The sequence below is a fragment of the Lissotriton helveticus genome, chromosome 11, assembly GCF_964261635.1.
Source record: "Lissotriton helveticus chromosome 11, aLisHel1.1, whole genome shotgun sequence".
In the NCBI taxonomy this organism is placed as follows: Eukaryota; Metazoa; Chordata; class Amphibia; order Caudata; family Salamandridae; genus Lissotriton; species Lissotriton helveticus.
The window spans coordinates 1086270963-1086297444 of NC_136072.1; the positions used below are offsets into that span (position 1 = coordinate 1086270963).

Genomic DNA, 26482 nt, shown 5'->3' on the forward strand with positions numbered 1-26482 from the left:
TCCACACCTCTCTCTCTTTCTCTCTCTCTCTACACCTCTCTCTCTCTACACACCTCTCTCTACACACCTCTCTAACTCTAAGTGGCAGCCGGAGCCTGATAGCACTGCTTGTCCTTAAAAAAAAAAAAAGCATTGGCATTGCCAGTAGATCTCGCCTTTGGGGCCTTATAAGTGTTTAACCATGCCACAGTTAATGTTGTTGCACCAAATATATTGTGCTGTATAACTAAATACTTATAAGGTCCCAAAAGCGAGACCTATTGACTATGCCAATGCTTGTTTAGTGTGCTGTGATGGTTAGGTGTTCTTTGGGCTATCTGTAACTGACTAGCTCATAAAAGATAGCAGTTTGTAGTATTTGACTGCATTTCATATATTGTAAGGACTCTAAGAAAACCAACAATTGCCAGTCCTAAGGCAATCCGGCATGTATTTGACGCCTGCAGAATTTTTATAACAAATATTGGAATGAGAGCAATTTAAAACACCCTTCTAGTTTCCACTCACTCTAATGAGAATCTAACTCGTAGAGCGTCTTCTAAACAACAAATGAATATAGGAATAATATAGCTTTTACTCCCAACAAGTAATTGTTGTTGCAGGGCTTTTAACTATGGGTTGGGGGAATATAAAGCCAGCATACTTTCAGGTTTCTGATGGAATGAGATGTTCTTGTGGAATGAGGATAGTATTTTGCTGTGCACTTGAAGACGGTATCTGAATAGAAAGCCCTGCCTCAACAAGAAATGTGTGGAACTTTTGCTGGTCAGTTTGCTAGACCGTCAGGCTGAACAAACAATGGCATGTTATGTTTATGGAATTCTGTTGAGCATTTTGGTGGAAAGTGCCCACCAATTATCTGATTATCTGTGTAGGTTGTCTTGCTTCCATGGCTCGGAGAACTTGTCTCCTCCACCTTGGACTGAGGACAGGCGTGCCCTCCAAAGCTGTCTTCTGTTGAGTAACCACAGTAAAATGTTTCCTTAAATGGTGTATGTTGGACAGGCCACATGAAGGGCCGCTCTCCCCCGGCCCAACCAGGCCCGAGCCAGCCACGCAAGTACCACACACCACCATTGCACGTCCACCGTCCCCGCAGGGACCCCTACACCCGAACCTGTTGACCGCGTAGGCCGACCCACTACCGGCCTGCGCGCCCATCCTGGGCGCCATCTTGGACACTCCACCACGAGGCCGCCTGGCCCCCGATCGACCTCAACCCTGGGCCTGGCCAGGCCTCAGACATTCCGGCACCAACATCCACCCAGGAGGTGAGCAGGCTACTTGGTCAGTCAATGGGAGCAAGAGGTGTCGATGGCTCTCCCCCGCCAAGTACCGCTCGCCCATCGCCTCCCCGGGCGCTGGCTCCACCCCCCTGCTGGGTGTCTGAACTCCCTCATCCCGGACCTCCCGACCTCCAAGTGCGAGGGTCCGGACATCAAAGCACACCAGCCCTATAACTGGGGCAGCTCCAGGGCAGGACGGGAGTTGTATCTTTGCGTCGAGAGACGCAAAGAAGAACTCATCCTTGACGGACTACTGGCGCTGCCGTAGCTCTGTCTTGTGCACCCTCGTCTTGCCTGCTGGCGCTGCCGCGGCTTTGGGAACCCCCCTATCCTTCATCGTCGTCGGGACCTGCTGGCGTGGCCGCGGACCGTTTGTACCCACCACCTTCATCGGGACCTGCTGGCTCTGCCGCGGACCGTCGTCTTCCTTCATCCATCTCGGGACCTGCTGGCTCCGCCGCGGCCCGTTCATCTACACCCCCGAGCTCGAGGATTGAGAGCTATTGCCATCTTTTTGGTAACAAGACTGTCCCGCTACCCTCTTCCCAAACAGAGACCAGAATAGAGGGGACCCCTGAGTCCAGACCTCCTTGTACCATTCTACCGTACTTGAAGAATTCCCTATAAAGTATCGTTGAACTTTATCCTTGTGTGGTGTCCGTCTGTGGGGGGGGGAGTTACTTGTCTGTACGATTCGCTGGAGACGGCTCTCCCCGGAGACCTCTCCCCTTATCCTCGGCCGACCCTCCCGGTCCGTCTAACATTGGTGGCCAGCGACGGGATCCGAATCACCGCATAAACCGTACAGAGAGTAGCTCACCCCACGGCGAATCACGATGTCAACTAAAGACAGCGGATCAACGGAGAAATTCCAGATGGAGAAATTGAACGAGTACAGCCATCGTGAACTTAAACAGTTCTGTATCGAATTAGGTATCGCTACCACCGGACTAAATACCAAAGATGACTTTAAGCAGGCCCTAGAATCTTGGGCAGAAACCGGGGCTGCCGGAACCCCCGATCAAGACATCGCAGCACAAACCCCCATGGCCCCTGAAGAACGAAGAACGGGTCTCTCGCCAGACGAGATCCAGGAACGAGAAAGAACCAGACTACACGAGCTGGAAATGGCCCGGCTCAAAATGGACGTTGAACTGAAGTTGGCCGAACAGAAAATCAACTTAGAGCACCTGCGTCTCCGAGAAGAAAGAGAGGAGAAACAGAGACAAAGGGAGCTCGAGGAAAAGAAACTGGCATATGAACATGAGCGGAAATTAGCTGAAATCGACCTACGCAAACAGAATAAAGAAGCAGGGGTGCCCGAGCAACCCCACACTCCAGGGGCAACAGAGAAGAAGGTACACATCCCCAAGGATGTCGTTCGAGAATACTTCCGAGAGGACGACATCCAGCAATGGTTTAAGGCCTATGAAATCGCTATGACTGCACACCGGATCGATAGAAGCGATTGGGGGGCCGGTCTGTGGGGGAGATTCCTCAATGAGGGCCGCGACGCCCTGCTGCAACTCCCGGACCACCAGATGACCTCCTATGACCATATGAAAGCTGCACTCCTCACCCGCTATGGCCTCACACCCGAGATGTACCGTCAGAGGTTCCGAGACTGCACCCGCATCCCAGGTACAACTTGGGTGGACTATGTCAATTACTTTAGCCGAGCCTTCGAGGGCTGGATCAAAGGAAGCAAGGTCACAACCTACGAACAACTGTTCAATCTTATGGTATGGGAGCATCTGTCGAACAATTGCTTCATTGAACTTCGCCAGCACCTCCTCGACAGCAAGTTAACGGATCCCCGGCAGCTCGCAGCCGAAGCAGACCGGTGGGAGATCACCAGAGTGAGTCGAAATGGGTCCTCCGAACAGAACCGGAACAACAATGGTCAGCACCGTCCCCGAGGAGGTGGAGGCCAAGGACGCGGAAGAAGCAACGCTCCGGTCACCCCCACTACCAGCCCCACCCCCCCGGCCAACCGGGGCAGCACCCCAGCGCGACCGGGACATCGAGCCAATGTTACCTGCCATCGATGCCAACGAGTCGGACACTATGCAAACGACCCAAACTGCCCCCAGTACCAGAGCCCAAGACCCCGCCAAGTAGCCGCTGCTGCTCTGGGGGAGGAACAGATCTCAGAGGAACAAGAAGAATATGAACAGGAACACCAAGAATGGGAGCCAGCCGCCATGGCTCTCGCCTGCCTAGGGGGGAGAGACCTGGTCCCGCGGGTCCCCCTACCCGCTAATACCCAGAAGTACAGCCAATGGGTGGGCATCAATGGACGCCGGGCTGAAGCCCTTCGTGACACTGGGGCCAGTGTAACAGCCGTCCGCTGTCACCTGGTGACCCCCGAACAATACTTACCAAACATTCTCTGCCCTGTACGTTCAGCCGATAACTCAGAAAGTCTGTGTCGGATGGCCTGCGTCCCCTTCGAATGGGGAGGGGTCTCCGGCATGTTGAAGGTGACGGTCCGAGATGATGCCCCCGTAGACTGCCTCCTGGGTAATGACCTGGAAAGCTCTCCATGGGCAGCAGTCGAACGAAAAGAGCACCTGGGGATGCTGGGCGTCCCGGACTGGGCGTGCGTCACCACCCGGTCCATGACCGCCCGTGCCAACACCTGCCCAGAGGAACTCGAATGGCCGGCGCCACCGCCTCCGGTCGCCCCCGCCGAAACCACCGACCGTGACGCCCCCCCCGAACCAGCTCAACCTCCAGACCTCGCTAACCTCGACCAGTGGCCTCAAGAGGGGGGGCCCACGCAAGAACAATTTCGCCAAGAACAAAAGACCTGTCCCTCCCTCGAGGGACTCCGCCAGCAAGCGCTAGCCCAAAGCGCAGGGGATACCTCCGGAACTCACTGGGTCTACTGGGACAACGATCTGCTGTACAGTGAGCAAAGAATCGCGGAGCTGGGGGCCAGCCGAGTCCTAGTGGTACCCCTCCGTTTTAGAGACTTTCTGCTAAACCTGGCCCACGATGTCCCCCTGGCAGGACACTTGGGTCAAGACAAAACCTATAGCCGCCTGGTGACCCACTTCTTCTGGCCCAAAATGAGGGACAATGTACACCAGCATTGCCGATCTTGCCCCACGTGCCAAGCCAGTGGGAAGAGCGGCCGCAAACTGAAAGCCCCCCTGCAACCTTTTCCCGTGGTCACCACCCCGTTCGAGAGGGTCGGAATCGATATCGTAGGGCCCCTGGACCCGCGCACAAAACAAGGCCATCGATTCATCCTGGTGCTAGTGGACCACGCCACCCGCTACCCGGAGGCTGTTCCCCTGCGGACTGTGACAGCCCCGGTAGTCGGCCGGGCTCTGATGGGGATCTTCTCCCGGGTGGGCTTCCCCCGGGAGGTCGTCAGTGACAGAGGCACGAACTTTATTTCGAAATATATGAAATCTCTCTGGCAACAGTGCGGGGTTACCTACCGGTTCACGACCCCCTATCACCCTCAAGGAAACGGACTCGTTGAGCGGTTCAACCGCACGCTCAAAGGGATGATCGGGGGGTTGGAAGAGCCCCTCCGTCGCCAGTGGGATGTGCTGCTGCCGTGTCCTCGGCCGACCCTCCCGGTCCGTCTAACAGTGTAATTGGTGACAATTGTGCTAATATGGCTGATCCATGCTTTGTGATGCTAAACCATAAACCCTACCAATAAATGTGGATTAAAAAAATTCAAAGTTAAATTAGAAGCAAATTTGAAGGAAAAATGTCAATTATTGAAAGTGAACTGATTAAACAGACGTCTGACATGAGTGGGGCGATTGAATCAAAGAGCGAATAACAATGCTATTATATTAAACTTGCCCGGTGGGTTTATTTTCACTAAAATATCACTTTAAACAAAAATGTGCTGAATTGATTGAATCTTGAGATGTGAACAGTGTCTTAAATATGTAGACTTCTCATAACCATCATCCTCAATACTTCAGTGCAAAGGAAAACAAATAAGGCCCTTGACTCATGGAAATAGTACATTTGAGGTCAAATATCTACAGCAATGTGGTGCGAAATTCTCTGGAGATAACGATTGGACTGATTTCCCATCCAAGTTCTGCTTTTCTCTTTCAAATCTCAAGCCAATTCTTTCATGACTGTATACTGTTCAGCTGATGGGGATTAACTCTTGTGCCGTAGAACTGATAATTCTATAAGCATGCCACTCAACAATCCTTATGGCATCTTCCATATTACATTTTCTTGGCAATAATTTGTTATGTAATAAAGTACATACTGTATTGTGAAAAAGTACACCAGATTTCATGGTTTAATGAATAATCGCACATGATCAATGATGCACAGTTCACTATCAAACAAATAATCTTTGGCAGCCTTGTATACAAAAAGTGCAGTTACTGCTTCCATTCATTCATGCATTGCAGTTGAGGGAGTTATGTAAAGAGCTTGCCCGAAATCCAGAATGGGTGAGAATATATAGTTTTAGAAAAAATGTTAATTCAAGTCTTCACAGGATACACTTTCACACAAGGTTATTGAATGTTGCCAGTTTTTTTTTAAATTTTTGTAGAAAGAGGTTAGATTTATTTTCCGTCACCTCTTGGCGAGGATTTGATAGTGATATCTTTTTTTTAAAGCTATAGAATCTCAAGACTATGTACATTTTTATAATTTCAGTTTAGACTAGTTTGAGACGGACTCGTTTGCTCCTCTTACCGCCTTGTGAAAATAGAATGTTGTCATTAGTGTTGGCTCCTGTTTGCCTTGAAATATAAAGATGGGCTTTGTGTTAACCGGTATTTGCCCCTTTTAAACTGAAATTCAACTGCTAGCCTATATATAACATAACAGGTAGCAACCACTTAATTGATCATAATGTAGCTGGCCGAGTTAAAAGCATACTGTTGAAGGCACTAGCAGTAACTTGATCAATTTCTCACTTGAGCTGGGCGAGTAGTTCTTCATAGCTTCTTCAGGATTCCTAGCATGCCAAATTGCATAAATGTCTTGATTTGGAAACTGACCAGCATTAAGGGTGCGTTGACTAATAACCTACTTTGAGCTTTCTTTCAAAATTACATGCTGCATGAAATATGGCCATATGCTCCATGAACAGTGAATACTTTCAGGACACTTGGCTTCAAAGCCCCCTATTCCTTCTACCACTTTGACAACTGGAATTTATATTCATGTTAACTGCGATATACAACGGAATCTAAAAATGACTGAACTTAGAAATTCAATAAAACTGCATGTCTCATTGTCCTGAAAGACTGAATTAGTCAAAATCTGGCGATGAGAATTTGGAGAATGTTACTGATCACATTAAGTGTCCACATTGTGCTGTAAAGGAGTGACCTCAGTCCTCCTTTTTTTCTGATCTAGTTTCTATGATTAAAAAATATAGCCAGTTTAAACTGCCTTGATAAGGTTGCTGTAAATCACAAATAAGACAAATAAAAAATCTAATCTGTGACACATTCATTGTATTTTTTTTTTTTAAACCGTTTTTATTAAAATTTTCTCCCAACTGTACATTGCAGTCCGCTCCACCAAACATTGCTTTATGCATTTCCCCCCATCCCCGCCGCCCCTTCCCGGCCGCTATCCATAAGAAGGCGTGTAAATCACATACATAAATAAGCTCCAAGTAGTCTCTCCACCACATCATCAGCGTTACCATTGTTAGAAAGTCTCCTTGCCCTCCGATTTGGCCCTCCCTTAACGGACCTTCACAGTCCAGCATCAAGTCCGTGATAGTTTCGCCATTTCCCCCACACTTTTCTGAACTTCTTGGGACACCCCCTTGCCTTGTACGTAACCCTCTCAGCCGCCATGTACATATCTAGGCCACCCCTCCACTCCTCCATACGTGGTAACTCTGGCGCCCCCCTAGTATTTTGCAATGCCCCTCTTTGCCACAACTAATGCTAGTACTAGGAAGGTCAACTGAGGGTGCGGGAGGTCTACATCGATTGGCATGCCCAATAAAGCCAGCTTGGGGTCAATCTGTAATGGGGTCTCCAGTACTGCGGAGAGTTCCGTAAAAACATCCGACCAGTACCCCTGTATTTTAGGGCACGACCACAGAACGTGGAAGAAGTCCCCCCTGGGGTCCTGACATCGCAGGCATTTGGCATCATCTATCTTTCCCATCCTCTGAAGTCTCACCCTGTCCAAGTAGGTTCTATGTAGCACATTAAATTGGATAAGGCGGAGGCGGGATTTAACTGCCACCTCTCTGGGGTGTTAAGACCAGTTCCCAGTCAATGTCTTCCATGCCTCCCACGTCTGCCTCCCATTGTTGTCGTAACCTGGCCAGGTCCGCCAGCATGTTGTTTGTGAGGGTCTTATAGGTCAGAGAGACAGCCTTCTGCTGAATATGTTCCTGTAGTAGCCTGCCTTCAAATGGGGCAAATTCTGCCAGGCCTGCAGTGTCAATATTCTGGGCTCTCCATGCGTGTTGTAATCTAGTGTATTTGTACCTCTGTGTGGGGTGTAAGCCGAATTCCGTGGTCAGCGCCGTGAAGGTTTTCAGTTGCCCTTTGGCCAAGATGTCTCCCAACGTGGAAATCCCTATATCGTCCCATCTATTGTACCCTGTCAGTTTGTGGAGCTCCGACAGCCACGTGCAGTGCCATATGGGTGTCTGTTTGGTTGGCTTCCCGTCCCACCCCATACGTTTCGTGGACGCCCTCCTGGCCTGAATGGTGATTACGGTTGCCTTAGTAGACGTTTCCTGCTATGCCCCCCGTATAGATAGGAAAGGATGTGTCTGGGTGCTAGTTTGTGGCGCTCTAGAGCGTATGAAGGGTGGTCTGCCTTCGCGTGTAACCATTCATTTATCGGGGCCAGGTGTTCCGCCCAATAATATGCTTCCAGATTCGGGAGCGAGATTCCCCCACTATACTGGTGCCTCTGTAGGGTGGTCAGAGCCACCCTGGGTTGTTTGCCCAGCCATAGAAATGCACCAAGGTCTGCATGTATCTTAGAGAAAACTTTTGGGGGGGAGGGGGGTAGTACTCGTTCTGGAGGGCATATAGGTACTTGGGGAGGACAATCATTTTATACATGGCCGCTCGGCCCAGGAGGGTGAGCGGGAGCTGTCGCCAGCGGTCCATATCCGCCATGGAGGCAACCATGATACGCTCAATGTTGCGGGCGTATGAGATATGCCTATCTAAGGTGAGGTAGACCCCTAAATACTGAAATCCCCCAGTCGTAGTGAGCAGCCGTCTTGGGAGGTCCGACCACTCCTCTCTCCCTGCGGGGTCGTACAGGACCGACTTATGCCAGTTTATGCTGTATCCGGCATATGAACCATAAAGTTCCAGTTCATGGAACAGCTGCGGGATCGACGTCTCTGGTGAGGTTACATATAGGAGGACGTCGTCTGCGTACAACGAGATCTTTTCCTCGTTAAAATCTCCCTCAGTCCGCTGAAATCCCCTAATGGTCGGATTCTGGCGAATTCTAGCCGCCTGGATCTCTATCGTTAGAGCAAATAAAAGTGGGGAGAGGGGGCACCCCTGTCTGGTCCCTCGTCTTATTTTGAATTCCCGTGAGAGGACTCCGTTCACTCTCACTCTGGCCCTTGGTTCAGTGTACAGCAGCTGCACCCATTTGTGGAAATTCGGCCCGAAGCCAAATTTCTGTAGGACCCCCTCTAGAAAAGGCCAGTGCACCGCATCAAAGGCTTTTTCTGCATCTAGTGACAGGAACCAGTGCGGTTCCTCCCTGTCTCCAACCTCCTGCAACCAATTGTGAGTGCGCCTAAGATTCAGTCTGGTAGCCCTATCTGGTATGAACCCAGTCTGATCAAGATCAGCTGCGATATCACCCGTCTCACTCATCGCCAGGATAGTGGCTAGGAGCTTCGTTTCCGAATTTAATAATGAAATCGGACGGTAGGACTCGCAGAGCTCCTTCGGTTTGCCATCTTTGTGAATGGGGACAATAGTAGCCATAGTCAGATCAGGGGGAAGCCTGCCGTCTCGGAGGGCATCCTCATATAAGCCCTTCAAATGTTTTACTAGTAGATCAGCCGTTTTTTTAAAGAATTCGGCCGGGAAGCCATTGGGGCCTGGTGTTTTCCCCGGTCTCAGTTTGGCCAATGCTTCAGATATGTCGTCGAGCGCAATTTCGGAGTCCATCGCTTTTGCGTCCTCAGTGGACAAGGTCGGGACGTCAGTTTGGGCCATATACTGTAGCGCTTCTTCCCGTGTCCCCAGCTCTCTAGATTCATAAAAGTGTTCATAGTGGTCTGCGAATGCCTCAGCTATAAGTACGTCCGATCGGTATGTCGTTCCCTGAGAGTCTGTAATCTGCTCCACCCATCTCTCCGCCCTTTTCTTTTTTGCTGAGCCAAGCCAGGAGCTTTCCAGACACATTCATTGTATTTTGATGGGAGAATGATTCTACCTACCATTCTTCTGACATGAAAATGTTTAATGGCTCAACTGAAAGGGTTGTTGCTAGGAAAGCTCCTCGTCCAGCATGTCTATACTTTTGTAAACTGTAAATATTGTACTAGCTCACTACTTTCTGGCTGGAGAATAGGCTTGAAACCTACTCTCTGCCTCAGTTGATTGTGCTACAGGATGCCCCTGACCAGAAAAGGCCCCATTGAGACAGTCTGGTTCTCCAGTGCTTTATTCTTTAAGGACTGAAGCATGTTTAAAATGCTCGTCTATTAGACAGACGCAGCAATCATTATCAGCATTTGTAGCGTGCCTGGTTACACCAACTTCAGGTAATTATCAGGATTTCAGGAACCTCTGACTAGAGTATTTAAAGCTTGCTTAGAATTGTCTAAGGGTCTTGGTATTAAAGGGAACATAAATGTGAGCCAGGGCGTGAGCAACTTAAAAAGCAAAACAAAATCACTGGTCTGTTGTAGGAAACAGTTTTTTGTTGCAGTAAATCCCCTATCCCACCCCCCCTCCCCCCCTCACCACCCCACCTTACCCAGCCTGGTATTTGATGAAACTTTGAAGTGTACTGGGTTCCTGCTAACCAGGCCCCCCGTACCAGTGTTCTTTTGCTAAAAATGTCCAGTTTCCACCGCCCTCTGTAAGTACTTAGTAAATGGTAACTAGGGCCTGAGGTACTGAAGAGTGTCCCCAAGGGTTGCAGCATGAATTGTGCCACCCTAAGAGACCCCTCACCAAGCACATGCAAGACTGCCATTGAAGGCTTTGTCTTGGTGAAGACCATGGTGAATACAAAACATGCCACAAGTCCTTGCGTGCCATGTCCCTATTACTGCATGTAATATTTGTAAGTCAACCCTACAGCAGACCTGACGGCCCTAAGGCAGGGTGCTGAATAATTTGTAAGGCCATACCTGCATGAGCAGATATGCCCCTGTGCTGGTCAGTCCTATTACAGCAGTCAGTTCAAGTGACCAGTAAGCCATTTTTAGACGCGCTGGACACTGGTGAAAAAAGTTTCACAGCTACATGATGGCTTCACTGAAAATAGGGATGTTTGGTATCAAACATCTAGCATTGGTAACCACACACTGATGCCAGTGTTAGATTTACTAATACATGTATGCAGAGGGCACTTAGAGATGTGCCCCCTTACTACCACAACCCTCTGGTGTGCTTGACTGTTTTCTGCCAGCCTGCCACCTGAGACACTTTTCGGATCCCTAGGGTGAGAGCCTTTAATCTCAGGAGACCCAGAACAGCCTGTCCGGGAAGAGGGTGTAACACCCACTCTCACAGGATGACCTGCTGATTAGCCTTCCTGGGCTGTCAAGCTTCAAAGAGCTGCCGCCTTTGGAAGGCAAATCTGGCTCCCCTTACAGGGGAGGAGGACACCCCCATCCCTGTCCAGAGTCCCCTTGGCACTAGGACAGACTAACAAATTAGCTAGTCGGGTAGGTGTGCCACCTCCAGGCTAGTTCCACCCCTAAGGTGGGCTAGAGTGAGATGGACACGATTTTTCAGAAGTAGCCATATTTTTAATGCATACTTAGTAATTCTGGTACAGGGTTATGCCCACTTTCCACATGAAGTGGTCATATAGGGGGCTGTAGTGACCCCAGAGGTCAGCCCATTGGCTCCTACCCTACATTCCCCCTAAAGTCAGTATTTAGGGAGCCCTGGCACCAGAGAAGCGGATCCTGACTGCCTACGGAGGACACGAAGAGCCATAGACTGAAAAGAGAACTTGACTTTGCCCCCACCCTGCTGTCCTGTTTGCCGCCCTCTGTCTAGCCCGTGTCAAAGACTCATCCTGCAGCTGTGTGCCTCCAAAACCTGGGAGGACTGCCTGCCTTCAGTAAAGACCAAGACTCGCGAAGAACAGTGGTAGTGTTCCATGCATCCTGAGCAAACTTCAAAAGCAGAGACTCTGAGGCCCCCGGAACCGCTAAAACCAGATGCCTGAAGCAACCACTGCATCTGTTGCCTCCGGCCCAAAGTTGAAGTGGGCCAACGGTGTCAACAAGGTCCCCCAGCCCTCTAGAGCTCGAGTCCATCATGGTATCACCCCTCCTGGACTCCCTGACTTCTGCAGCCTCTGCACACTGGCCTACTCAACCGCGACTGCTCCGGTAAGGAAAAGCCCGACTTCTAAGGACACCTCCACCCATCGCCCCTGGGCATTGGAGAAGAGGACCAATGGTGTCCACCCCGCCCCCCCCCCCCCTGTCCCCAAGTATCACAAGGCCTGAATCCTCTTACTAGTTCAGCCCTACTGACCTTCTGATGGTTTTGCACCCTGCACCCGGCCGCCCTCATACTGTTGGTGTACTGCTGGTGGTGTACTGCTGGTGGTGTACTGCTGGTGCTCCGTTGGACGTTGCCTACCACTCATCTTAACTCCTGGAGATTGGTCTTGTAAGTCGCTGTACTATACCTCTTCCTTCCATAGGATAACACAGCAGAACTCTAACTGCACTGTCTATTTTTTAAAGTGAAATAAGTTTATATTTAAAAATGTACTTACCTGAACGATTTTTCTCTGATGCCTGAACATATATAAATACTTACTATTTTTTATAAATTGGTGTGGATCTCCTCGAGTTATGTCACTTATTAATCATTGTTTGTATTTGCAAATGTCTTGCACTCCTGTGTTAAGCCTAAGGCTCATTGACCACACTACTCCCTAACACAGCATAGCAGCCGGCTGTCCACTCATGAGGGAAACCCTAGACTCTTTACACTGTATGTCAGATTACCTTTGATTTTGCAAATACCTAGATTGGTAGACCTCTATTTACAAGTTGATAATGGTAAAAACCTTAAATACCTTAAAGCAATCAATTAACTTGATCAAGTATACAAGTAATTGATTTAAGAAATTGTCAGATGTCTACAGTACTTCACCATTTTAATTCTTGTGTATTTTACCACCTGGTCATAGGTGGAAACTGCAGAGGGAAAGATTATCACGAGAGACAATAGATGAGAAGCATTATTATATTACAGTTCAAAATGAGTCTAGATATTAAGAATAGAGCGAATATGCTGCCTCTCCACGAATGTCCTGGTTGAGAACACTTGGAACTTAAACCATTTTAGGCAATCAGCCTGTATAGCTAGGCAGAGATTGCCCTAAGTTTCCTTGGTGCTTAATGTCTGAAAGGCAGTGTAGGAAGCTGCTCTCTATGTAGAGCACTAACATTAAGTACACTGTGTGGAGTCCAGGTAACCATTATTGGTTTACATGGGCTATAATGATCCCAAATGCTATTTTGTGGTTGTGTGGGCAAGCCGATAAGGCTTATCAGAGGATATTGTTAAGCATTTATTGCACACGGTCAGTCAACAAGCCCCACAATCAATAAAGAAATCTAACACCAATTCATAAACACTGATTTCTATATGAATTTAGACGTCAAGATCATCGTAAATTGGTAATGGTGAATTTATAGACAATTTTGCCTAGTGTCTACATATATTTGAGCAATCTATTTGCATTAGATATATCAAACTTGTAGAACCTGAAGTTGATTGGGATAGCAGCATAGTCATTTTGCTGATGTTGCATGTGAAACAGTGAGTCCATTTAATGTGGTGTAGTAGTTTGGGTAAGAGTTCATATGACACTGTGCTGGAAGAAGAGATTTTATTAATTTTCTTTTCAGATGCTGAGAGCTGGGAAGGCAAAGTCTGAAGTGTGGCCAAAGGCAATTACCAATAGAAAAGGTATGGCAGCAATTTCATGTATGGTAGTACTTATAGATGTGGGGTTGATACAATTTACTTTTGTGTTTAGCTGAATTTCAGAAACAGTTTGTTTTATTTAACTTTTCCACAAACCGTTTTTCATTGGGATTAGTTCTGTCACATGGTATATAGATAGTATACGTACAGTGTATAAGAGGTCCAAATACGCTTTTTCAAACCAAACTTATTGTAGTACACGATACAATACTTCAGTGAGTCCTTGTTCATGTGCACTAGCTCTTTCCTACAAATGCCGCCTTTTATCTATGAAAAGGCCTTCAACATTGGCACTGGACGGGCAATGCCAAAACAGACAGTACACAAGTTGCTAACTCTGGCCACTGACATAGCTTTCCATGCCAATACTGGTGCACCTGAAAATTGCGATACTCTGGGGGAGATTCTGAAAACAAATGCATTGAACTGGGCTCATATTCTCTCAGTTATTGAAGTGGTTAAAATGAAGCAGCACCTTTGAAAGACGGGAGAAAATTGCCTGTTGAAGAAGGAATATAGAACATGTGCAGAGTACCACAGTGAGGCTTCATTGACTTCAAATGCCATGGTTGGTGAAGGGACATGTGTATGCATGATTGCAAGCCATTTCTCATTCATTGTAAAATATAATTTCCTGAATTGCACCTCTACATTTCTTTGCTTTCCAAGTGACAAGCACTCTAACATGAAGCATGTTGCTTTGCCAAAGTCACTAAAAGTGTCACCCAGTCTACTCGCAAGGCGATATTTCACATCTACACAAATTATGCTGAACACTTGGTAGACAAGGGTGTTTCAGACTCGTTTCTTTGTCAACTACAGTAGTCTTTTCTCCTGTAAAAATCTAAGAATGCAGGAGTGTACTTTTTTCACATCACTATCGGTATGCGGCTGAAGATCCTACCATTTCATGCCTTTGGCATAGTCACTCCGCAAACATTCTGTAAACGGTTGCCACATGGATAAAAAAAGCATTCACAGCCTCTAGGACTAAGAACCACCAGCTAAATGGCACAGTTGGGGTGGCTTTCTTTGATGCCACACAAAGCACAAAATGAGAAATATTTGCGTTTTAGGGCTCGTGCAGAACAAAACAGTCCACCAGAAAGGCCTAAAAAGTCAATAGCATTCTTCATTAACTCTAAAGATTTTAAAGATGCTTTCAGCATACCATCTAGCATGAGGCAAGGATTTTTTACAGTGTAGTGCTCCAGTATCGATTTTGATAGGCCATCACATAACTTTTTCATACACGTAGCTGAATCACTGCAAATATAAACAACAACACTCCAATCTTTGTTGAACTTGGTAAGTACTTTTTACAGCAGCATTTCAAGTGACACTGTTCCATTTTTTTTCAAAAAGTGGTGTTTTATTTTCACCGCTATCCATGATGCTTGGTGACCGCTCTTTTCACATACATCTGTCACTACATTTTGCATTGAATGTTTAAAGCCTGGGGTGTTTGGCAATTCACCTACTATCAATACTGACTCACTAGAAAAGGGGGCTGATGTATCAAGGGGTTTTACCCATTTTCTGTGGGTACATGTGATGGTACATATGAAACCAGCCATTTTACCTATCGGTGAAAATCAAACTTAGCCAAAATATGAGATGATTTTGATATCTCCTTATTCTTTACAGCTTATAAAATAAAGAAGACCTAAAACATGCTTCTAAACCCTGCATCTTTAGACCAAAGACAACAAAACTGAAAAAAGCAAAAGGAAGAAAAAACAATATTTTTGTGACATCCCTAAACAACAAAACTCAAGCTGAATGTTAGCTCAGTGTTTCTTGCTGCTACCTTGTGTAACAAGGTTATATTGTATTCGCCCTTTCAGGAAGAAATAAAAATGACCCCTTCACACTCCTCTTCCTTTCTTTGAATGACATGTAGTTTGTGGTTGTGAAAGTGTTTCAGTGTTTATATATTTACACTGGTAAAAATGATTTCCCTTTCAGTGGGGTTTTATCCTTTATTATAGGTTCAAACCTAAAACCGGATAGCCTAGTGATATGCTAAAAAAATTAATTAGGTGGGCCAATGCACCATATAATTCACATTCATGCATGGCATGGCAGACTTAGCTATTCATCCTTTTGAGGTTGATAATTTACGTTCCACAGACACACTAAAATAACTGTTAATGATGAGCCCTGCAACGATTACCTGTTTTCTTACATGTACTATGTATCGAGCCCCAACCCCTCCCTCTTGGAAGATCACTTCTGATATCTGTGTATAGGTCTAGATTCCCAAGACCCATCCGGCGCTAGAGCGTGAATTAATTTTGTATAGACTAACAGCTCTATGGAGCTATCCACAATACAAACTACAATTTGTCTTTTTGTTGTTTTTTAAATTATTTCATATTTTTTTCATTTGTTCACATACAAAAAAGATAAAAGATAAAACTGTTTTGTTGGTAAACCCTTTTACATTATTTTTCATTTGCAACAATTAGTTGTGACAAATCCACATAGATTCTCATCACAAACAATTGTATCATTTCATTATGACCACATATCCCCTTACTTGTGACCTCACTTCCATAGTAACCTAACATACTATCATGCACTCTAATTCTCTCACCAGGCATATTCAATACCCAACCTGCTCACATACACCAAAAAAGTCACTTTAAGGACAGATCGAAAACAGTCTCAGTGGCTGTTGTCAGTTGGGTATCAGACATCCAGGTCCTCGTACATTTCAGTGGCACATTATCACTTTGAAGTCACCTTCAGGACCATCAGTGTTAAACCTAAAGAATAGTGGAAAGGGAATTAGCTCCACCACCAACTTCTTCCAAGTGGGAGGGAGCAGTCTCGCTATTGTATATAAGTACAGCAATTTCAAGGCTAAAGATGCTGGCTCCTATTAGGACAACTCTGACAATGTACTTTTCCTTGAGATCCTCAATTGATGATTAGTAATATAATACTGGGACGGCATAACAGAGAATCACATATGAGGTGCACTCCGATTGGTCTTGCTATCACTTTCACCTTTCTATCAGGGTTCCGGCATCAAAGTGGCTACTAATTCCTTTGTTTAAAGGTGAAATCTAATACGGCCAATACCTAGCTGGTCAGTTAAACAAATTCTTTGGGCACCCAGAAAGTAAAAATTAACTTTGAACAAGCATTGGCAAAATCAATAAATCTGACTTGCACTTTTGGTCCGGACTAAAAGATTTCTGAACAGCTTGCTGGAGTAAATAACTAATTTAATTCATCTGTGGAAAATGTACCCTCCACAAATTCACACTACTGACTATTCATATCACAAAAATTCAACCGCACACTACATAATTAAATTCCACTACACAACACAAAATACCATACCACATAATTACTCCTCCTAACACACAATCCCACTACACACAATTCCTATACAGTAATTACCACATATTTACTATCCACATAATTAGACTGCACACATACCACATAAGTTCGAGGCATGTGGGCTGCTAAATTCATATCTTTTGCATAGATCGCCGCCTAGTGTTGGGTCCGGATGATTGCACATTGTTGTCCTGGAAGAGTCTTCGAAGTATCACGAGATAGGTGGCTCCTCGGACATCGAGGCCCTCTCGTCGCAGCAAGACCCCGACGATCTTACCATGGAACGAAGTCCGTTCAAGTTCTGCCCCATCTGTGGGTCCAAATACCCACATATCGACGTGCATCCAGTCTGTAACAAATGCCTCTCGCCAGACCACAACGAGGACAACTGCATGGCCTGCTCAAAGTTCAGGTCCAAGAAAACGCTCAAGCTTCGGCGCGCCTCGAGGCCCGGCGAGCGGCTCCGGCACCCGACGACATATTCGACGACCCCGCAGAAGAAGGCCGAAGCCATCATCTTCAGATTTCACCACCGTCGACGGAGGTCGAGGCCGATCCCGAGGAACACATCGAGGAACAGAGCCAAGACCTTGAATACGTCGAGGAGGTAGGGGACGACGAAGAAGTTTATGGGGCCGCGGAAGATAGCTCGGAGGAAGAGCTATGCCCCGAAAGTTACATGATTCAGCCGCGGGTCAAGGGATCGCCACTCTGCCTTACCCACGACCCTGTACCGCTATCCACGGCCCCGCCTTCTGGCCCGGCCTCGGACTCACCAGCGGAGATGCCATTGCGCGTATCGAAACCAAAACCTTCGGAATCGACGGCACCAAAGATGGCCGACGTCCCATCGAAAACAAAACCGAAACCTTCGGATTCGACGACACCTAAAATGGCCGACGTACCATCAAAAATAACAAAGCCTGCTCCCTCATCGACTCAGTCGCCCTCTGGCCCTCCGAAGTCGAAGAAAGCTGTCGAGTCGGCAGCGCTGCAGAAAGTGGCCAAGGACCCGTCCTCGAAGAAGGTCGTCCATCACGTGTCGAGCACGGTTACGCCGGCAAAGTCCACTAAAGCGGTCGAAGCAAGATCAGCACAGGACCACGACCCAAAGTCCGGAGGCACTGCGCATCGGCACAAAGACACCACATCTAAAGCAACGGCATCGGCGCCTAAGCCTACAACGGAGGCACGGACCGTTGCAGCCGAAGATTCGTCGGATGTCACCTTGTCGCCACCGAGGTCCTCCAATAGGGGCGGACATGGAACATCGGTTACCAAACCCTCCGCTTCATTCACAAAGCAGGTCACTGACTCCCTCAAACGTATTCGGGACAAGGCTTCAACGTCGACAACTCGCACGCCGTCGGCTCTGAAACCGGTGAACGCACCTGCGAAGACTTCAACCAAGCTTCTCTACACTCTGCCGCCGAAGGTGGCACCGAAGGCATTTGCAACCAAATCGGTGCCGAAGATCACTGAAACGTCAGAACCTTCTACACAAAGGGGCCGATTGGATCGACGTCAAGACTCAGAAGAACACTCTGAGCATTACATCGATGCAGACACAGGGAAATTGACACTCTATAAACGAAAGATCACTTCCCAACCATTGGAATCCTATGTCATTCCACTGAAAAAGAAAAGGCCGGCACAGGACATTCCTGCCCTTGTTGAACCTATTCAGCCTCCACCAAGGAGGAGTCCATCACCTTCCCCCAACCAGTCAGGGGGAGAGGACAATGACCAGGATGAACAGTACAATTTCCCAGCCGGCAATGACCCTGATGTACAACAGGACTCATATGACGACACTGGTGACCAGGGAGGCCATCAGGTGGTACAGGACCCACAGGGTTTTGGTGCACGTACATCCCCAACTGAGGATACAGCGGCATTTAATGCCTTGATAGAGCGGGCAGCTGCCAATCATGATGTGGCATGCATGCTGACCCGGTAGAAGAAGATTTTTTGTTTGACACCTTCTGTCTCAGAGAGAACAGTTAAAACACTTCCTATGCTAAAAGGTGTCCTTAAGCATGCCCCAGAGATCTTTAAGGAACCTACCAGGGCGAGAGTGGTGAACCCACGTATCGAAAAGAAATACAGACCGGCACCTGGGGACCCTGCATATATTCGGGGACAGTTGCCTCTGGACTCGCTGGTGGTCGCCAATGCCCGCAAAAGGGCGAACTCCCAGACGACGGGTGAAGCTCCTCCCCCAGACATGGAGTCGAAAGTGCTTGAGGCAGCGGGCAAAAGGGTGGCTGCGCAGGCTGCCAATATCTGGCGTATATCAAACACACAGGCACTATTGGCACGATATGATAGGGCGCATTACGATACCCTAGAACAGCTCCTTCAACACCTACCTGATCAGTTTAAGGAGGGAGCAGAAATGCTCATACAAGAGGGAAAGCTCATTTCAAACGCTGCGATAAAGTGTGCACTTGATGTGGCTGACACAGCAGCTAGGGCGATTAACACTAGCGTCATGTTAAGGCGACAAGCATGGCTTCGCATATCAGGCTTTAAACCTGACATTCAAACAACAATACTCAACCAGCCCGTTAATCCTGACAGACTGTTTGGCCCAGATGTTGACACCACCCTCGAGAAAATTAAAAAGGACAATGAGACCGCTAAATCCATGGGAGCGCTTCAGTCTCAACAGTTATGGGGGAGCACTTTTCGTCGCTCAGGTGCACGCGGTGTTACCAGAGGACAATTGGGTCAACAGACACAATTCACGAAAGGTGGCGCACAATCCTCGTACCCCAAACAGGGTAGAGGGGGTTACAGAGGTAATAGTGCCAAGGGCAGAGGCAGAGGAAACAACAACTCCCGTTCCTCTGCCGCCAACAAACAGTGACTCTCTGTCACTGCCCCCCGACCATCCAACACCTGTCGGGGGGAGACTCCAGCAGTTCCAGCCAGTCTGGGCATCCATCACCACAGACAGGTGGGTAAGACAGCTTATCCAGTACGGTTATTGTTTGGAGTTGACCTCCACTCCACCCAACATTCCCCCAAGACAACGTCCTATGTCGGCAGAGCACTTGCACTTATTGCAGCAGGAAGTAGTGGTGATGCTGCAAAAAGGCGCAATCGAGCTCGTACCAGTGGAGGAGGAAGGCACAGGGGTCTATTCCCTGTACTTCCTTATCCCAAAGAAGGACGGATCCCTCAGACCCATTCTGGATCTACGCCTGTATATACTGTCAGAACACTTTCACATGCTTACACTGCAACAGATTCTTCCCCTGCTAAACCAAGGGGACTTCCTTAGCAACCTTGGACCTCAAGGATGCTTATTTTCACATACCACTCCACCCATCCCACAGAAAATACCTCAGGTTCACCATCCACAACAGGCATTATCAGTTCAAAGTCCTACCCGTCGGAGTGACCACTGCCCCCAGAGTGTTTACAAAGTGTCTGGCGACAGTTGCGGCGCACCTCAGGAGACAGAACATACATGTCTACCCTTACCTAGACGACTGGCTCGTTCAAGCGAAGTCGGAACGGAAGTGCGCCGCAGACATGTCTCACACTATTCGCCTCCACAGTCTGGGGTTCTCGCTAAACTACCCAAAGTCGCACCTTCAGCCAGCCCATGTGCGGCAGTATCTGGGCGCAACAATAAATACCCTGACTGCTATGGCTCAGCCAAACCCGGTCAGGATCGACAACATTCAGTCGCTGATCCAAAGGTTCAGACCGCAACACTCACTACCAGCGAGAGTGTTCATGCAGTTGATAGGCATGATGGCCTCCTGCATCTTCATAGTCCCGCATGCAAGGTTGCATATGCGTCCGCTCCAAGAATGCTTGGCAAATCAGTGGATACAAGCTCGGGGACAACTGACAGACTTAGTGTTGGTGACCGGTCGGGCATACAACTCTCTGCATTGGTGGAATCCACACAACCTTTGCAAGGGACGACCGTTCCAAGAGCCTGTGCCACAGATTATCCTAACGACGGACGCATCTCTCCAAGGGTGGGGAGCTCATGTGCTCCACTACACGGTGCAGGGATTGTGGACAACTCAGCAACAGAAGTTGCACATAAACTACCTGGAATTGATTGCAATCTTCATGGCGCTCAAGTCCTTCAAGGTACATCTGTGCAACAAGGTCGTGTTGATCCGGACGGACAACATGACAGCCATGTACTACATCCAGAAGCAGGGAGGTACTCACTCGCCACAGCTGTCTCATCTGGCTCAGAGCATGTGGAAGTGGGCCATTCAGAGGAACATTTTCCTCATGGCGGAACACCTCCCGGGCAAGGACAATCAGATGGCGGATCTGCTCAGCAGATACAGCCATCAAATGCACGAGTGGGAGATACATCCATCAGTACTCCACCCGTACTTCCAACAATCGGGTCATCAGTACTCCACCCGTACTTCCAACAATCGGGTCATCCACAGATAGACCTCTTTGCCACAAGGGAAAACGCAAAATGCCAAAGCTTTGCCGCCAGGTTCCCTCACCCAGAATCGCAAGGGAATGCGATATGGATGAACTGGTCAGGCAGATTTGCGTACGCTTTTCCCCCAGCGCCTCTCATTCCGCTGGTGGCAAGAAAGCTAAAGCAACACTCGATGACGCTCATCCTGGTTGCTCCAACGTGGGGGCGCCAACCATGGTACACCACGTTTCTAGAACTTTCCGTGGTACCGCATCAAAGGCTGCATCTCTCTCCAAGCCTCCTGACGCAGAGCCATGGCGCCATTCAGCATCCAGCTCCGCAACAGCTCAACCTGGCGATCTGGCTCCTGAGGTCTTAGAGTTTGGCTACCTCAACCTGCCTCCTGAATGCATGAATATCATACGAGAGGCGAGAAAGCCCACTACCAGAGCTTGCTATGCAGCAAAATGGAAGCGGTTTGTCATTTACTGTACAGAACACAATATCAACCCGCTGGATGCATCCATTCCTAACATCATCTGCTATTTGTTACATCTTTACAAATGCAATCTAGCATATGCTTCCATTCGGATACACTTATCCGCCATAGCGGCTTATCTCCAGAACAGGCAGCATCTCTCTGTTTTCAGGGTGCCTGCCATTAAAGCCTTCCTGGAGGGACTGAAACGAGTCATTCCTCCGAGAACACCACCAGCTCCAGTGTGGAACCTCAATGTGGTCCTCACTAGGCTGATGGGCCCACCTTTTGAGCCACTGCACTCCTGCGAAATCCAGTTCCTAACATGGAAAGTGGCCTTTCTTATTGCTATTACATCGCTCAGGCGTGTTAGTGAGCTGCAAGCGCTCACAATCCAGGAGCCATTCATACAAATTCATTCAAACAGGGTAGTACTACGCACTAACCCCAAATTCCTTCCGAAAGTGGTGTCACAGTTTCATATCAACCAAACTATTGACCTGCCCGCATTCTTTCAAAACCCACACAAACAGTGGCGGAAAGAATGCTCCATACATTGGACGTTAGGAGGGCGTTGATGTACTACATTGACAGAACACAACACTTCAGGAAAACACAACAACTTTTTGTTGCCTTCTCAGCACAGCACAAAGGCAACCCTATTTTCAAAGCAGGAATAGCCAGATGGATTGTTAAGTGTATTCAAATCTGTTATCAAAAAGCTAAACGTACTTTAACAATACCCCCAAGGGCGCACTCCACACGCAAGTTGGGGGCTTCCATGGCCTTCCTGGGGAACATTCCTTTGGAAGATATTTGTAGAGCAGCCACGTGGGCTACACCGCACACATTTACCAAACATTACTGTCGATGTGCATTCCAAGCAGCAAGCAGCTGTAGGACAGGCTGTTCTCAAGACACTCTTTCAGACTTCTGCAGCTGGCACGGGCAACCGCCGTTGATGGAGGGACTGCTATGTATTCTATGCAAAAGATATGAATTTAGCAGCCCACATGCCTCGAACTGAATATGCTACTTACCAGTATGCATCTGTTCTTGGCCTGTAGGGCTGCTAACATTCATATCGTACACCCTCCTCCCAAGTGCCCTTAGCGGCTGCAGATACTCTTGCATTCAATCATTAGCATGGACATCCTTTACACTATTTCACTCCATCTCTGCCACAATGGCTAAAAACAATCTGGGGATGGAGTCGATGCCCATGCGCACTGTAGTCCAGGGGAGGAGCCACCTATCTCGTGATACTTTGAAGACTCTTCCAGGACAACAATGTGCAATCATCCGGACCCAACACTAGGCGGCGATCTATGCAAAAGATATGAATGTTAGCAGCCCTACATGCCAAGAACAGATGCATACTGGTAAGTAGCATATTCATTCTACTGCATACCACACACATCCACTTCAATCCAAAAAACAAGCAAAAAACATTTACATTCACTATGCCAATAGCTCTAACTCTCACTAATACGAGACCTATTGCATTTCAAATGCTTGTTAATACCCTTCTTGCATTCTTTCACAAAGCACGGTCATGTAGCAAGCAAGTTGCGTTCAGTCCAAGGGGCAACCGAAAGCAAAGATCTCATGGACCGTGGCTTTCAGGTCTCATTTGTAAAAGGGTGGAGTAGGACACTGCTTGGCATTAAAGTACACAGTTCTCCCAGATGCATTGTGGTAACTGTTGTGCATTACAACACTCATAAGTTGGTGTTCACCATTGCTGGTGCAGTCATTGCTGTGCATCTTTAGATATGCGTTTCAAGATTTGTCTGCTGCTCAGTCTTCACAGGTGCATCTATGCTCTAGGAGTGGTACAGAAACCTGAGAAACTTCAGCATGCTTGCCAGTTACCCAGAAATGAAATGTGGTATTCTCTCCTGAAGGACAAATCCTGAAATAAGTGTCTGGAGATACCCAGCACTGGCTGCACCAACAATAATAAATACTTAAAGATTTTGCAACTAAAGGTTGTGTTATTATGCACTGCATTTACCACAATGCATGTAGGTGAATTGTGTTCTGGTATGCGAGGCAGTGTGCTCACACCCCCAGGTTTTTCAATTTCAAGGACAGTGGTGCATGTCCAGTGCAAGCTTGCAAGATCTTTCGGCAGATTTGAGTTGACCTCTTAAGCAAGCAGAGGTAACGCCAAAATGTAATCCTCCTTCTCCAGTATTGGGGTATCTTTCATAGATTCACATGCTTGAATATTCCCCGTCGTCGAAGTGGGAGTCCCACGGTAAATAACATAGCAGTGTAACCATAACACAAGCATATACACATAGAGAAAGTAAAACCATAGAGTTTTTCCTAGATAGATCATGTGAGAAGTTGGCCTGATATGCAGTGCTCACTATTCTAGTGATCACTATGTATCAGTCCAAACAACCCTTATTGATGATTGGTTGTAAGTCAACCTTATAGACCAGCTATCCTAGTAGCATGGATACGAGCAGTCTAAGGCTAAGACTCTAGAGGGCGTGTTAAGCCAGCTGTTTTACCATCACATTACCCCTTGAACACCCAGTGAAAGGACACCACACAAGTGTTATGAAAATAAACAATGTATTTATTAGGATCACAACAACCCTGTACTCTTTATGAGGACAGGGTGCTAAGCACACAACAAAACTCTTATGAAAATACTTAAGTTAGCACGTTATACACAAATGCCCGAGGGGCACGAAAAACCATATATTCTAAAAGTGGAATGCGAAATTACTAGCAGGTAAGTACAGTACTAATAGGCTTTGGAATCGCTAGGACTTGACTAGGGAATCGTTAGATTACTTCTAGGAGACCTAGGGGACTCGGGTGCAGAGTGTGCACTCTCACGCGGGATGCGGGACAAAGTCTATGGAGGCTAGTAAAGGCAAAGTTAGTGTTCACGGGCGAACCCGACCTGGTAGGGAGAAAACGACAGTGGATCCTGACCCTAGGATAGTGAGGCTATGCTGGGACACCGAAGTGCCGAAGTTACCTAGCCCAGGGGCTGCAGCTGCATAGGTCTGAAAAGACGTCGGGAATCTCGTTGCCGGACCAGGAGCCTGGAAGAAGGAAGTTGCTGGCAGGCGACCAGTGAAGGAAAGTTCGATGGATCCAAGCCTGGATCAAGGAAGAAGAAAACCTGAAAGCAGAGGGGACCAAGTTCTTGAATCACTAGCCAGTGATTAAGTGGGCACCAGGATGGCACCGGGCGAAGTCACCGCAGTCAGGTGAGTGGGCGCTGCTGGGCTCTGCAGTCTCTCGGACCAGGAGGCGTTGTCGGCGACCAGGATGGAGGTGCGAGCTGTCCCACGAAGGTTCTTGCTGTCGACGTCGCTGGACCCAGGATTGGGCAACAAGTCTTGGCAAATGCAAGGCCCACGCGGTGGACCTAAAATGGCGTCTCAGCTGGACCAGGAGGGTCCAGGGTACTTCCCCGATGGAGGGAAGCAAGGGCCAGTCTGGAGCAACCAGACCAGCAGCAGTGTTGTCGTCGGGCGTCGTCAGGAAGGCCACAAGCCAGCGGGCTAGTAGCCAAACAACGCGGTGAGCAGTAAAAAGCAGAAGGGCCCCACGCAGATCGTGGAGATGCTGGGGGACTGCTCTTCGGTGCTGGAGCTGCTCAGGGTGGGGGCTTCTCGGACCCCAAAGCACTCACCAGGAATTCACTCGGCGGGCTTGCTGTGCAGAAGTCGTGCAGTCTTGAAGATGGCCGGTCCCTCGAGGTCTCGTCACACCCACGAATCTCAGCGTGACTGATGATGTAGGTCGAGGTCAGAGGTGCCAGGGAAGCCGGTTCTCGTCGAGCTGGGCAGTCGGATTCCGGAGGAAGGACTTGCAGCAGACCGCAGTGTTCTTAGATGGTGCCTGCGGATGCAGGGTGACTACTCCTTAGTCACAAGGGAGAAATCTTAGGAAGAAGTCTTGAGTTCCTTTCGTGGAAAGTAGTTTCAGGATTCAAAGATGATCCGTTTTGGAAGGGGGCCAGTCTCTACCTTTATCTGGGAAAAGGGGGCTGGCACGCGACTAAGTCCTGCCCTATGGGTGGGACCAGGAGGGGGGTGGTTACACCCACTTCCTTGGCGGGCTTTCCCCAGGCCAGGGGCTGGAGTGCCCCTGGAACTGGTTTCAGCTGGCCTATGCACAGTGAGCACCGGGGTGCCACTTGCAGTCACCTTCCTCTAAAGCCCTGCCTACCTACAATACACAAAACCCTGTCTGGGACGGTGCTGGCACCGCCCCTGGCAGGAAACCCTTTGTCCTTATCTCCTGCTCTGGGAGGACTCCCAGCAGCAGGAGGGCAGACTTGTGTCTCGGTGGCAGCATCCATTTTGTGGAGCTGAGGCTCTGTTTGACTTTAACCGGGGTTAGGGGTTACATACATGTCGTGTCCCTCTAGAAGGGTGGAATGCTAACCCCGTCGCCAGAATTGGCGAGGGGTTAGTATTCCAATTCGTATGACACCTTACTCGACATGTTTTGATAAAGCGATACCAGAGTTGGCATATAACCGCGAGGATTATAATGCACTTAAGAGTATATGGTATGCGATATCATGGAAACGGCTAAGGGATAGATCCCGAAAGCCGCAGACAGGCTCAGCTCATGCCAGAGCACCATCTCACACGATTCCAAGCACTCTGCCTTCAGGATTGTTAAGGCCTGCCATAGGAGTGACTGATAGGAGATCTGTGTGTCCATTTTAGGGTTAGATATAGGTATACTATATCTAAAGCAAAGGGTGATTACACCACCTTGCCCCAGCTGTCAAGCA

The 26482-nt window shown here is 48.2% G+C and overlaps 1 protein-coding gene across 1 annotated transcript in view; it reads left to right on the forward strand.

The window, feature by feature from the left end:
• The window catches only part of RNF10 (ring finger protein 10), a 551920-nt gene that overhangs the window by 407026 nt on the left and 118412 nt on the right, over positions 1–26482 (forward strand). Inside the window, exon 15 of the mRNA XM_078667693.1 lies at positions 13372–13432. Coding sequence (XP_078523819.1) covers positions 13372–13432 — 61 coding nt within the window. The remainder of the gene's footprint in view (positions 1–13371; positions 13433–26482) is intronic.